The sequence below is a fragment of the Cyprinus carpio genome, chromosome B12 (genome assembly GCF_018340385.1).
Source record: "Cyprinus carpio isolate SPL01 chromosome B12, ASM1834038v1, whole genome shotgun sequence".
NCBI classification, from domain to species: domain Eukaryota; kingdom Metazoa; phylum Chordata; class Actinopteri; order Cypriniformes; family Cyprinidae; genus Cyprinus; species Cyprinus carpio.
The window spans coordinates 11,659,065-11,673,678 of record NC_056608.1 but is presented as its reverse complement, the minus strand read 5'-3'; the positions used below and the strand labels follow the sequence as shown (position 1 = coordinate 11,673,678).

The window sequence follows — 14,614 nt, the reverse complement described above, 5'->3', positions numbered from 1 at the left end:
CCCTCAGATATGTATCTTCTATATGGTTCGCTGCTCAATATACAGCATTAAATTAAATAAAGTTTGGTTCTACACCAGAAACACAAATATCTTTAATGCTTACAAGAATATCCCGTAAAATATAAACATCAACATCCTTTATTGTTACAAAAATACCATGAGCTGCATACAAAACGCATACCGAAAAAATATTGTTATAATCATATGTCTATTTGCTTTTGTATGTCAAGTGTACAAAAATGTTTCACTCGATTTTTTAAAACGCTCAAAAATATCTCTATGTTCAGACAACAACGACAACAACATCTTGACATCCATGTTGGTTGAAAGTCCTCTACTTCTGTGTTTTTACGCTCGTGCTCAATACAGTCTACCGACACCTCATCCACATCACATCGACCTATTGGGTAACAGGAGTTCCTCTGGCCATGTGATGTACTGCTAAAATCTTATTGGATGGCCCGTGTTTTCGCTTTGCGAAACTGAAAAGATTCGTCAGAATGGTTCGGAAAAAAACATTTGCATTTTCAGTGCGCAAATGTTCGCAATCTATGTGGAAGCATCTATAGGAATCTGTTGTTTTATTCCAGCGTGTCATCACGTCCAATATTTGTTTTGCTTTTTCGCGTTCAGTGTGGAAAGGCCTTTACTCATCGTAATTGCATTTTTTATGTTATTAAATTCTAGTAACAATGCCAATTACAGAGCTCTCTAGTTAAATTCTTACTAGTAATAATTATAATTAGAGAACTCTCTAATTCAATTATTACTAGTTAGATAAGTGTAATGTAATGTAAAAATGAAATTATGATGAGTAACGCTGGGAATATTTTAAGATAAAATGGCTTGCCATACATAACACATTTATTGAACGGCTGTGCTTTGACATTGGTGAAAGTTTTAAGTTTTTGACACTGGATAATACTGTATATGTGTATTTCTTTTCCTATGTCATGTATAATTAAGTATATTTGTTGCTATACATACAGTAATTAAAATTAAACATATCATACTTTAATATTTATTTTAATTCCTGATTACGCATTTACTTTGGCAGTCTCCATATTTTCACAGTTGAATTTTACAAGCACTTCATTGACATAACATTTACGGAATATAAAAAAAAAAAAAAAACATTTTTAAAAATCGGAAAACCTGAAAATAGAATAAAGTCATAACTTAAATTTTGTTTTAATGGATAAGAGATGTCAAGAAAAAACACGGCATCATGTTGTTTAATTTTTATTAGAATTATCAAAAGAAGCATTGTTCTTGACAAAATGAACTACTGTGATTTTGGAATTTGTAGCTTTCTTACAGAAAACTAATATCAGTCCTCTCAATCACAATTAAAGAAATGGAAGTTTTCATTGATGTGCATTAATTTATTTTAGGAAATCGGTTTTACATAAATGACTTGGACATACACATCACAATGACCTCAAATGTCTCTGTACATAAAGTGAAAATAAATACATAATTAATTACATATAAAGGACAACATTTCAAACAAACAAGGGAAACACTGCTGCTTTTTGTTTCACAGTTATGTTATGTTCTGCCAATGCTATATTAAAGCTCATACTTGCATCTCAAAAGATTTTTCCAAGCAGACTTCTCACCAACTTCCTGTTGCTTATTTGCCAGACCGGAGAAAACAACAGTTGCATAACCCTAATTGCTATTCCATCCCTATCCTACTTACACACAACACCATTTTACGCCAACATGAGCACCTCAAGTTAAACCCCTTCCTTTATCTCTCTGTCTTTATTCTTCTGTTGGGCTCTGAATGTGTGAGCTAGGAGCTGATAACTTGCCCAGACCAGGTCTCATGCTTCCTTCCGGAAGACAGGTTGGTGATGACCACCTCAACGGCTTGGAACTTTAAGTTCTTGGGAGGAACAGGACACACTTTGTAGGTCACCTCATCCCCTTCCATTGGCACATATTCCCCCTCAATACTAAAAAGAAAGAGTATAATAATATAATATAATATAATATAATATAATATAATATAATATAATATAATAATTTAATATAATATAATATAATATAATATAAATATAATATAATATAATATATCTATGTTATATTTTAAATAATATAATATAATATAATATAATATAATATAATATAATATAATATAATAATTTAAAACATAATAAAAATTCTCTATGTTATATTTTAAAAACATTATTTTATATTTTTACACTAACTCTGAGATGTGAACAAATATGTCTTCTCCTCCATGGGAGGGCCGAATGAATCCATGACCTTGTGACCTTGAGAAGTTCTTGCAAATGCCCTTGAAGACAGGTCCAGATTTGGCTCTTACGGATCTGAAAAAATACCAGAGCAAAGAGGCACTAGATCAACTTATAACACTTCTTTTTGGTAAGAAGTGCAAAACTTCTCTTTAGGTTTCACTGAAATTAACACAACAGCACATGGTTCATCGTTTCTAATTGAGAATAACCAATAGTTTTTACCAATGCATCTATTATTTTTATTATATAAAAATAACACATCAAACATAATTCATATTTACTATATATATATATATATATATATAAGTCAATATTTGAAGTGGATCAAAATATATATATATATATATATATATTATATACCACTTCATATATATATATATATATATATATATAAGTCAATATTTGAAGTGGATCAAAAAAGTTAATCAAAGATGTGGTAAGACAAGAACACATTTTCGTTTTAGGACAACTGAGAATGAAAGGTTTTAATCCACTTCAGATGTTGATTAATGTGTGTGTGTGTGTGTGTGTGTGTGTGTACATATATATATATATATATATATATATATATATAGCACTTATCAGTATCATGTCATAATTTTGACACAAATTAATTTTTTTTTGTTTTTGTTTCATTATTTATTGATTTTATTTTATTTATTTGCTCTGAAATTTTGTCTTAAATTGCTGTCTTTTTCACTCTCTTTGGCACTTATCGGTATCTCCAATATTGAAGAACAATATCTGAAATAAAAAATGCATCAGCTACTGTAAAGTTAGACTAAAGAATAAAAAAGTCCAAATTCTTGTATCATTTCTTGGAATGCTTTTACTCTGTTAACACATGTACTCACGCTGAATAGGTGCGTGTGCGTTTGGTTGGCAGAGGACTAAGAGGTTCCCCTGTTAGGGGCGGTTTCCTCTCCAAGACATTACTGCCCTCTCTCAGGAAAGGCAACGAAAGTGAGAGAGGTGTATGTGGGCAGTGCGGCTTTCGATCAGATGTAGACGTGCTGTCTGAATCAGCCATTGGTGTGAAGTTCACTGGAGATGAGATGAGATGAGGCCTCTGTGGTTTGCAAAAATGGTTTTGAAAAACACAAAAAAACAAAAACATTTGAATTATATTTGTTATGAAACATTAAACAGTTGCTTTGAAATATCCATCATGCCTGACTTGAGCTGCTTTTACTGAAGAGATGTTTTTTGTGTTGTGTTGATATCTCTGCACTCAAATCTAGATGCAGCAGCTGCATCAGGACCACATCGGATCTTCTCACTAGAGGTGACTGTTTTCCCTCTTCATATTGTTTCCCTTTCATTGTATTCCAATGCGCCAAAGGTTTCTTCCCTGTAGTCTAAGAAAGCCTTATCGATAGGGACTGAGATTAAACTATGAGTACGTGTGTTTATTATCATATTATCAACCTGCGCTCCACAATGGTTGCTGACAAACGGAGTCCACAGTATGCGACACCATGACAGTAAAGGCGGATTCAATCAACGGTAATATATACAGACAGAAAAATATAATAGGACAACGGTGGTATTCTTACCGTACTGTCTGTCGGTTGATATCTCTTGTGCTGCGGATACAAATATACAAATATTTCTACATAGCTACGTTACAGTCCAGTATTAAATGCCTGAATACTATCATTCGTGGTGCACATACTCAATTCAAGGGACCCCTATGTAGCACACAATAAATGAGGAAAACCGGAGGAGAGGGAGGGACACCCCATCAAAATTGAACGCTAGAGACGCGACAAAACAAAAACGCTCCAGTTATAATCAACTACACTACACTGCAAGCGACAGAATCCTGACGTCAGTCTACAGTCGACCAATCAGAGCGCTCATAATGTAATACAGGTCGAGTTCAAGGTTTTCACGCGACGCAGTGTAGATGCGGTGCTTGTTATTCATGTTTAAAATACTGTAATAGAGGGATTAAGAAGAATTTTAACGCATATAATAAGTACGTAACTACACATTGTGTACCTCAGGGGTTTTTAAACTAGGGCCAGGCGTCCCCATGGGAGAGTGCGTAAAAAATATACATGAAACATTAAATAATTAAACTAAATAAAAATGATTTAAATAATTCAAACAGTTCAGTGCTATAGGGAGTAGAAAACATAACGTAATGTAATACAAGCTAAATATTTTCCAAATAATATTTTACACATTTCTAAATAATAATAATAATAATAATTCACAGTATAGATTTAATCTTTATACACACAAAAAAGACAAAAATTATTTTAAATGACTTTTATTTTATAATCCACTGTGACCAATCAGGATTAATTTCCTCAAGAACGAAGGAAAAAAAAAAGAATGGAGTTATAATCAAGAGGATGTGTTTGTGGGGTGTTGCAGGCAGCACGAAAGCCATTATTCCTTTCACAGAGCTAAAAATACACCCAAGACAGTATTTTTTACATTTACTGCACTGGCTTGAATTCATATAACAGTAAAAGTTCAACTGATGAGGATGAACTTGTTGAGTCAGACAAAGCCAGTCATTTATTACTTTGTATGTTGACAGCAGCTGCTATAGTCATCTGATCAGAGTGATTGACGTCACTGCTTTGACATGGGTATGAAAGCATGAATCTGTTTGAAAGGGGGAAAAAACACAACCCTACAAAAAGGGGCACTCAAATATACAGGAAAAGTGCTCAAGAGATTGGAGGTCTAATTACTGATCCATTACTCAATAACGCTTCCAAAACACTTAAGATAATGCACATTGGAGATTCTTTGCACATGTTTATAAATAAGCATTCAGTTTAAAACGTTCATAAACTTGACCTGCGGTGCACTCAGTACCAGACACATTTGATAGTGGTGGTGTGATGTCAAGATCTGCCAGGGTCTTGAAGAACATGCATAGACAAGTCACTCTGACTCACAGGAAGAATAGCTACATGAACAATAACCGGTCAAGTTTCAAGCTTGCATGAATAAGAACAATTATTATGTACGGTTGATCATCTCTGCTAACAGAACCATGTGAAGTAAAAGATAATCCATTAATAAAGCTGATTATAGGACACAAAATTCACAAACAGCTCTCATTACAGTTCAGTGTAATATTACAAACAGCAGAAATTAATAATCAACAGTTGCCTGAACACAGATATTTGGATGATTTTATGAATTAAACTGATTTCTCCCACTAACAAAAATGCGCCTACCATTTTTTGCAGTCTAATCTTTTTTTTTATAAACCAATCTGTAATACACACTGACCCAGCTTGTAATTTATAAGCATCACAGTTGTTAAGCTTAATACCTTTTATCTGCTCTGCAATGTATTATATAGCTTTGAACAGTATTGACATGACTTGTCTATGCAACACAGTTTTAAAATGTATTTTATGTATTGTGTATAATTCAGTTCATAATTACATCAGTATTTAAACCTTTCATACACATACCATATCCTCCTGTTTGAAGCATAACCCCTTCCCCTCCCAAATAGATGTATATTTATAGCCAACCACGCTCATTTCTGCAGCGCCTTCATTCTGTTGAGGGCGGAGCCAGCCTGGAACCATTCAATCTGGGTTTCATTGAAGGTGTGGTTCAACTCGATGGTTTCTGAGCTCCCATCACTGTGCTTGATGACGGCCTTTAGGGGCTAACGGAATAATAAAATAAAATTATAATGGAAATTACCAGGAATATTAGGAAAGGAAATTACCAAGTAAACATTTTCATCTTTCTTTAATTAAGTGTTCTTTTATTACTTTAATTTTTAAAGCAATTTAATTTGTTTACTTGCATGTCATGTGACCATTAACAAACAAACTCCTGACCATGAACATGCGAAAAATATATTTCTAAGGCCTCTAAAATATCAATATGATCAAAACTTTGAAAAACATTAAGTACACGGTGAATCAGACAACAGGGGGAATATATAGTATATACTTTTTTTTAGCAAGCAATTGGCCTTTTAGAATTATTTTGAAAAATCTCCACATTTAGATTATAGTACAAGTATTTTTTGCTGTGAAATCAGGCTTTTGAGAAACATTTATTTGCAATCTTCACTGTATTTCACTGCATTATGTTTCATTCCCCATAATGAAAAAAATACAGATATAAAACTCACTATGTAATTATCATCTTACTAAGTCATATTAAGAAATTCAGAGTGAGAACTGATATATTTATGCATATTATGCAAGTTGGCTGTTATATTGATAATTGGTATACACTATCTATGATAAGCCATCAGAATTTCATCTTACTTTTTGGTCATAAATATCAGCGACTGCACCGAATTGCATATTTTTGCTCAGGCCTCTGAATAACAATCAGAGGATTTTTAGTTTGATATTCTGTCACCATCTGTTAAAATAATCCTACCATAAAAATTACAGACCCTTCATTTCTTTGTAAGTGGGCAAACTTACAAAATCAGCAGCGGATCAAAAAAATATTTTCCCCAGTGTATATCAACTAGAATCATGAATTAACAGAATCATTCTTACCTTTCCAGGGGCAAAGCTCTTAAGCCCTACAATGGAGATTTTATCATCTGGGCGGATTTTGTCATAATCAGCAGGGTTGGAGAAGGTGAGGGGCAGCAGGCCCTGTTTCTTCAAGTTTGTTTCTGTTGACAGACCAGACAGAAGAATTGAAATCAATTACTAAATGACGCTTAGCTTCAAGGGGGAGGAATATTTCATACTCACCATGGATTCTAGCAAAGCTCTTCACAATAATGGCCCTCCCTCCTAAATGTCTGGGCTCCAGAGCAGCGTGCTCTCTGCTGGAACCCTCACCATAGTTCTCATCTCCCACAACTACCCAAGAAACATTGTGCTTCTGCAAGCGGGATATTACAGGACATTCAGAAACCGTTAAGAATATAAACGCTTACTGTAGGCAGAACAAATCATGATACGGTAGAGCTGCAGGATTAATCGAATGCGATTATCATGCGCATCTTGTCAGTAAAGCCGGTTCTGTAGTCAGTAGTAAACCTCCATCCCATGCTTTCAGATGGAGCAGCATTTACTACACAGAGCTTCCCAGTGAACTACAGCTGTGTAGTAAATACTGTTTCATCTGAAAACACCTCACTTCATAATGCTAGTTGAGTGTTTGAAATCCTTCTGTGAGATGATGTGGCTTCTTACACAGAATAAGGCACGCTACATATCTCATGGTATTCTAAGCAGTGATGAAGGCTATGTCGATTAGCATTGCATTATTATATACTTTATTATAATAAAAATTATAATAATAATTATAATAAGAACTCAGATTAATCATATATTGTCGCAGTCCTGTGTTTATTAGTCATACTGAATCAACGAAAGCAGTTAAATCTTCTGTTTGTTCAGTTGTTGTTATAGAGACAGAGTGCATTTAGGTCACGCCCATAATCGGCGACAGGAAACATTCATTATTTTTAACCATGTCAAAGGATTATTTTACCACCCTTATGTGAAGCTGAGAGGAGGAGATATATTAAGAAACTATATTTTATTGGTATATGTCAGTGTCCCTTTTCCTAACCTCCCTTTGTTTGAGAAATGATACAAATGAACGGCCCAACATGAAATACCCCGACATCTACAACTATTTGCGTTTTTTGGGTCGACAACTTATAAAAACGTAATTCTGGGTTTTTTAGCTTGTTTGCTGTACACCTTGTCACCTAGGAGCTTTAAGCATTGCTCTGTTTTTTGTTATAAGTCAGAAATGACAAGGAGGCAGATTCCCACAATAGAAAGTCAATGGAAAGCATTGGATTGGAGATTTCGTCGCACTGTTTAATGATTGAAATATTGCCGCGGGTGCTTAATATGGATTGCAAATAGGCAAAACTTGCATTTTGTTCACTTTGTTTTATTCTTTTGAGAGGTGATCTAAATATTTGCGGCTGTGAAGCAGATGACAGACTTGTGCTGCAGTTCTATGGATGTTTTGCCCTCCAGGTCTTCGAGTCGGTCATGTGACTGAAAGCTATTAATAGGAATTTCTGGTTTTCTTCTGCGGAGCGTATTTGGAGTTTCCGTGCAAGAGTGCCCTCTAGCCCCGCTTCACTGACAAGATGCACATAACTATTCTAATCGTGATTGTGATTTATCATGCAGCCCTATGATATGGTGCACAAAAACAAAGAATAGAAGGAGCGCTAAAACAGCTCTTACTTTGTAATGGCGGGCAACATCAGGAACACCACCAAACTCTCCAGTGAGAAGGTTGCGAATTTTATTGACAGCATCGTTCTCAATATTAACGGCACCAATGAGCAGGTTATTGGAAATGTTATCAAGGTGCCCACGGAACTTCAACCAAGGTCCGGCAGCGCTGATGTGGTCGGTGGTGCACTTTCCTTTCACCTGACAAATAGAGTTACATTATTCAGAGTTATATTGAAATCCCAAATTTCAAACATCTATGACTAAAACCTACCTTGATGAGCACTCGGAGGTCCTCAAGGTCGTTTCCACTCCATCTGTCGAAGGGCTCAAGCAGCTGCAGTCGGTTGCTCTGAGGGTTGACATCTACTTTCAGGCCTGACCCATCAGGTGGTGGGTGCTGGTAGGTGTCCTGACCTGGGTCAAAGTCACGGGCAGGTAGTTCATCTCCTGTGGGCGGCACCAGTTTAAACTTCTCTCCGTTGGGGGCTGTGAGGAAATCAGTCTCAGGGTTGAACTTCAGTGTGCCTGCGATGGCAAGGGCTGTGACGATCTACAAGGCAAAATTTATATGAAAAAGGGAGAGAATAAATCAATTTGCAAGACTGCAAAAAGGAAAGGGTTTTGGAAAAACATTGAGTGTGGCACATTTAAAAACAGGTGAATGTACCTCTGGGGAAGTGACAAAAGCATGAGTGGCTGGGTTAGCATCGTTTCTGGCTGTAAAGTTTCTGTTGAATGACGTAACAATGGTGTTCTTTTCTCCTTTCTTAACGTCACGTCTGCAAGAAAGATTTTCTTGGTTTATGATATGGTTTTATTACACAGTTCTTTGAATACTTGATCCTGATTGGTCAATCATGGAATTGAGGTAAAATATTTTTTTATAAAACTGTATGACCGTTGTCCCAGACCTAGTTTCATGTCTCTCGTATGACTCAGCACACTTTTTCTCTTCACACAAATCAATTTCATACCCATTTAACCCTTTATTAACTGGGAAAATGTCAGCTGTACATTTCAGTACAATTCTGACTGTACTTTTCCTTACACATTACTAAGACTTTGGGGTCAGTAAATTAGGAATAATTCATAATTTTGATAAATTCAACATATGCTTGATGGATAAAAGAGACAGTGCAGATGTTACATTCAATTTTAAAATTAGAGTTTTCTAATATTTAAAGAAATTAAAGCATCACAGTTCCCGCAGAAATATAACCAACACACTATCATTGATCATAAGAAGAAATGTTTTTCCAGCACCATATCAGCATATTAGAATGATTTCTGAAGGATCAGGTGACATTGAAGACTGGAGTAATGATGCTGAAAATTCAGCTCTGCAACCACATGAATAAAGGGTTATTTTAAACTGTAATACTATTACTGTTTTTATTGTATTTTGATCAAATAAATGCAGCCTTGGCGAGCATAAAATACTTTTCAAAAACATTCAAGAAAATCTGCAATATTGAATTAAGTCCGTACAAAAACCATCTACAATGGCAAATACTTTACCTGTCCCACTGACCGATGCAGGGTCCACAGGCATTAGCCAGGACCACCCCACCAACATCCCTCAACAATTTAGCCTGCAGGTGAGAAACACATTCAATGCAGAACAATAAAGACATCTGGACCTAAACACTGAAACACTGAATAATAAAATTCCAGGGCTCTCTAACTCAGACTCACATAGCCATCTCGCTCGATTGTGGCACGAATCTGCTCGGACCCAGGGGTGACTGTGAACTGGGCTTTGCATTTGAGTCCTTTGTCAAGTGCTTGTTTGGCCAAAGAGGCAGCTCTGCCCATGTCCTCATAACTGGAGTTGGTACAGCTTCCAATCAGACCTGTAATGTTCAGGTAGAGAGAGTATGTTTATGAAAGGGAGCTGTTTTAATGAATAATGATCATAAAAATCTATATATGACCATTAAAATTAAGTGGGCTCTAAATTTACTGACCAACTTTAACATCCAGGGGCCAGCCATTCTTCTCAGCAACAGAGCCGATGTCTGAAACAGGGTGAGCCAGGTCAGGAGTAAATGGGCCATTGATGTGAGGCTTCAGCTGTAAGGGAGTGTATTAATCAATAACACTTTATTGTAGCTGTAAGATACATTCAGCTTGCTTACCCTAATTGACCTGCTCTTACCTCACTTAGATTAATCTCAATTATCTGGTCGTAATGACAGCCCGAGTCAGGTACCAGCAGATCTTGGTTCTCATTTGCTAAAGCAGCGATTTCTGTGAGGGATAAATGAAATGAGAGGCCAAACTTTTTTCAGCATGAGCTAAAAATTATCAAATGATTGGAGTCTATCACTGCCGCTTGCCTCCACGACCCGTCTTCTCTAAGTATGTCTTCATACGGTGGTTGAAAGGGAATACAGAAGTGGTAGCTCCAATTTCAGCACCCATATTACAGATGGTGGCCATTCCTAATTAGAAAAACCAAAAGAAGTTTCAGTTTTTAAAATGACTGACATAACACACCCATGTCACGACTGCATGAAAAGTGTACCTCCATATGCCGCTCACACACAAAATTTTAGCCTTGATTTTTCACATGCTGACGATTGCTATGTTTGCATTATCTAAGACATGTGATCTGAGAGAACTGGCAATGCCAAGAGATATTAAGCAGATTAAATATCCTAACCTGTCAACTTTTTCAAGTCCTGTTAGGTGAAATGTATTTTGACTGAAACTGACATCCCTAACAACACTGAAGCATTAAAAGAACAGCAATTTAAAGGTCAACTATACACAATATAGAGTCACACTATAACTATAAACAGTTCAACTGGACTTTGCACAAGTGTTTCACAGATTTACAAGCGATTTTAATCCCATCTGTATTCAACATTGTTGTTTTTCTTGACTAAAAATTACGAAGCAAATTATGTACTGTCAGCTAACTACCATCCTCTGAGAAATCTAATTCCATCCGGACAATAATGTCTGAAAACGTCTCATTCATTATGACCTTCTTTGAATACCATAACTAAAGCTAAATTTATCATTGCACGCCCTGGTGCTCTGTAATTATGTATTTAGACCGTTCATTACGGATGTAGACATTTAGTCTACTACAGTTGGTAGTTTAAGTACTGCTAGCATTGACCAAAATAAAGAAAAAAAAGTTCTTAAAGTAAAATAGCTCAAAATACTAGGTGTTATCCTTAACAATTAGTTTACATCAATGGGTTTCATGATGCTGATATGAATGATGATGTATTAAATGATATGATGACATTATCATTTAAACCAGTCTAAATATTGCTTAAGCCAGTTTTCACCTGTGCAGGAGATAGAGTCCACACCAGGGCCGTGGTACTCCACAATGGCACCAGTGCCACCCTTCACAGTCAAAATACCAGCCACTTTAAGGATGACATCCTTTGGTGAGGTCCAACCAGATAATGTGCCTGTCAATTTCACACCGATGACCTGGAAAACAAGATACAACCTAGAAACACTTCCATTTGCCTAACTTTAGATAGGTAGTTTTTTTTTTAATAATACACAAACATGTTCGTAATAATGGCAACTCACGTTTGGACACTTCAGCTCCCAGGGGATTCCTGCCATGACATCAACAGCATCAGCTCCACCAACTCCAATGCAGATGCAGCCCAGACCACCACCATTAGGGGTGTGAGAGTCTGTACCAATCAACATCACTCCAGGGTACGCATAGTTCTCCAAGATAATCTGAAAAAAAAAAAAAAAAAAAAAAAAAAAAAAAAAATTATATATATACAGTGTGAGTGACCATATTAAAAGGAAAAATCTACCCCAAGTAATATGACTTAATAATACCCCCCCCCCCCCAAAGTAATATGACTGCCCTTATTGAGTTTTTAATTATTTAAATTATATTAAAAATATATATATTATTTTGCAATAATACTACTGTACCATAAATAATAATATAATATAATATAATATAATATAATATAATATAATATAATATAATATAATATAATATATGCATAACAATAGTCATGGACCAAGCATCCAAAACCAAACCCATACTGGTTGACAAGGAGTCAAAGTTTTATGTCCAGTACCTGATGGATGATACCAGAGCCAGGTTTCCAAAAGCCAACACCATATTTAGCCCCAGCGCTAGCCAGGAAGTTGTAAACCTCATGATTCACTTCCTGGTTCACAGAAGAGAAAATTAATTCAATAATGCATCCGTGAAGAATGAAAGTGACTTTTGTTCATACAGTACAAATGTCATCTTTAAGTTAAATTTGAGCATAATGACACATATCCAGAGCAATCACATACACATTGTATTATCCTTTTAGCATCACTATACAGCATTGTTCACCTTTGCCCTCTGTAGATCCTGGGCTCCTCCGATCTGGGCCTCAATAAGATGGTCACAGTGGATGGTGGACGGCACTGCCACTTTTGGGAGTCCACTGCTGATGAACTGCAGCATGGCCATCTGTGCTGTTGCATCCTGCATAGCAACTCGATCGGGTCGCAGGCGCAAATATGTTCGTCCTCGAACAATTTCCTGTCCAGCCGGGTCATCCAGATGGCCATAGACAATCTTTTCTGACAGAGTGAGTGGCCGATTGAGTCTGTAGGATGTGATTTCACATGTTAACACTTGGGAAAAACTCACAAGCCATACATTTTTAAAAACTAACCAAGCGCCAGAAAAAAAGTTACGAGTATATTTTGTCTGTAAGAATAAAACAGTCCCCCTATAAAAGATAAGGAGGGCAGAAGCAAATAATATTGAGTGTAAAATACTGTAATGCCATCTGACCTTTTGCGCACAATGTCAATATTTGAGCGAAGCATGTCATAGTTGATGTAAGAGTTTGGCTCAAAGCGGCTCATGGACACTTTGGCCTTTGCGTTGAGAGCTGCCGCCACATGAAAGCGCCGGGCTCCCTGACCCAGAGCGAGCTGAAATAAACCAACAGGGAATCATTACACAAAGACTTGGAACACAAACTGGGAAATCACATAGTAAACAACTATCACAAACAGGGTCCCAGTACATTTGACCCAACATCCATTATTATTATTATTTTAAATAGACATTGCTTATTATTAGTTGCACTGATTACGACTTCTGGGGAGATCCCCATCCCTTCAAGTCTGGAAATTAGTTGTGAAGTTCCCTAATATTTTCAGTTTCCATGTGAGAGTATATTATCAGAGTTCTTTAAATACATTTGAGTTGATGATATACAAAGCAATTAAACAACGTTAGTCAATCCTGACCAAGATATTGTCATTCCTGTGATGCCTTAATAAAACTATGATAGCATCAGATTATCTCCTGAATTGTTTGTACTGCTTATATGTCTTTTAAACTCGTGTGTGTGTGTGTGTGTGTGTATATATAAGACATCAATGCGGATTACAAGTGTTTTTCATAATGTGTAATCACAGTTGCTCATTTTGCTCAATATGATCAAACCTCAGGTGTGAAGCTACTACGATAATTATGAAATAAATATAATAACGCGACATAGCTAAAATATTAACATTTGTTTTATATAGCGCGTTGTCGTGTTGTTAATCTGCATCGCCTGCGCCGTTATCCTCTCCGCGCTGTTTTAACCTTGTGTTCACCTTGCGACTACAAACAAACAGCCAGACACGAAAAATGCACAACAGCTGAATCGATAAAACTGCTGTAAGTATGTCTGGTTTCGTGCTTTGGCTGTCTTGTATTAAACAGCTAGAAATAAAGATTATACGCAGCGGCTATGACATCCTTGGCCACAATGACCTATGAACACTTCGTGTGCAGATTCAGCACGAAAACAATCAGTTCACTCCATCTATGCACCTCTGTCTGTCAAGCGCATCAATTAAAGGCATTAATTAACGAATTAGCAAATGCAAACCATGCGTGCTGGCAATATAAAAAGTAAGTTTTCACGTACCTGAAGCCGGGCGACGGTTAAGCAGTAGGTTGCCATTTTGTTCACTGACAAAGATGTGACGCTAGAAGATGACGTGCGGGTATAAAAGATCTCATTGTCTTGGAAGGATGTTGAAATATTTGGATCTAATTGTGTCTAGTTTTGAAAGACCAGCAATTTAAGATGTTCATTTTTTTCCTCAGTATTTTTTAACACAAAATATGTCAACAGACAGGGAGAATAACATTAGTGGTCA

The 14,614-nt window shown here is 36.3% G+C and overlaps 2 protein-coding genes across 2 annotated transcripts; both read right to left on the bottom strand.

Moving 5' to 3' along the window:
* Positions 1-1,229: 1,229 nt before the first annotated feature.
* On the bottom strand, positions 1,230-4,165 carry LOC109048930 (cold shock domain-containing protein C2-like). Its single transcript, XM_019066580.2, has 5 exons — positions 3,946-4,165; positions 3,827-3,856; positions 3,125-3,339; positions 2,220-2,342; positions 1,230-1,964 (listed from the first exon to the last, which is right to left on the bottom strand). The coding sequence occupies exons 3-5, from the start codon at positions 3,298-3,300 to the stop codon at positions 1,802-1,804; spliced, it is 462 nt and encodes a 153-aa protein (XP_018922125.2). The 5' UTR covers positions 3,301-3,339; positions 3,827-3,856; positions 3,946-4,165; the 3' UTR covers positions 1,230-1,801.
* Positions 4,166-4,532: 367 nt separating this feature from the next.
* aco2 (aconitase 2, mitochondrial) lies at positions 4,533-14,502 on the bottom strand. The gene is made up of 17 exons (XM_042735362.1): positions 14,380-14,502; positions 13,245-13,387; positions 12,795-13,053; positions 12,526-12,618; positions 12,008-12,166; positions 11,752-11,902; positions 10,786-10,890; positions 10,605-10,696; positions 10,414-10,519; positions 10,142-10,299; positions 9,965-10,038; positions 9,114-9,225; positions 8,718-8,996; positions 8,453-8,644; positions 6,986-7,118; positions 6,782-6,903; positions 4,533-5,922 (listed from the first exon to the last, which is right to left on the bottom strand). The coding sequence occupies exons 1-17, from the start codon at positions 14,413-14,415 to the stop codon at positions 5,788-5,790; spliced, it is 2,349 nt and encodes a 782-aa protein (XP_042591296.1). The 5' UTR covers positions 14,416-14,502; the 3' UTR covers positions 4,533-5,787.
* Between the last annotated feature and the right edge of the window lie 112 nt (positions 14,503-14,614).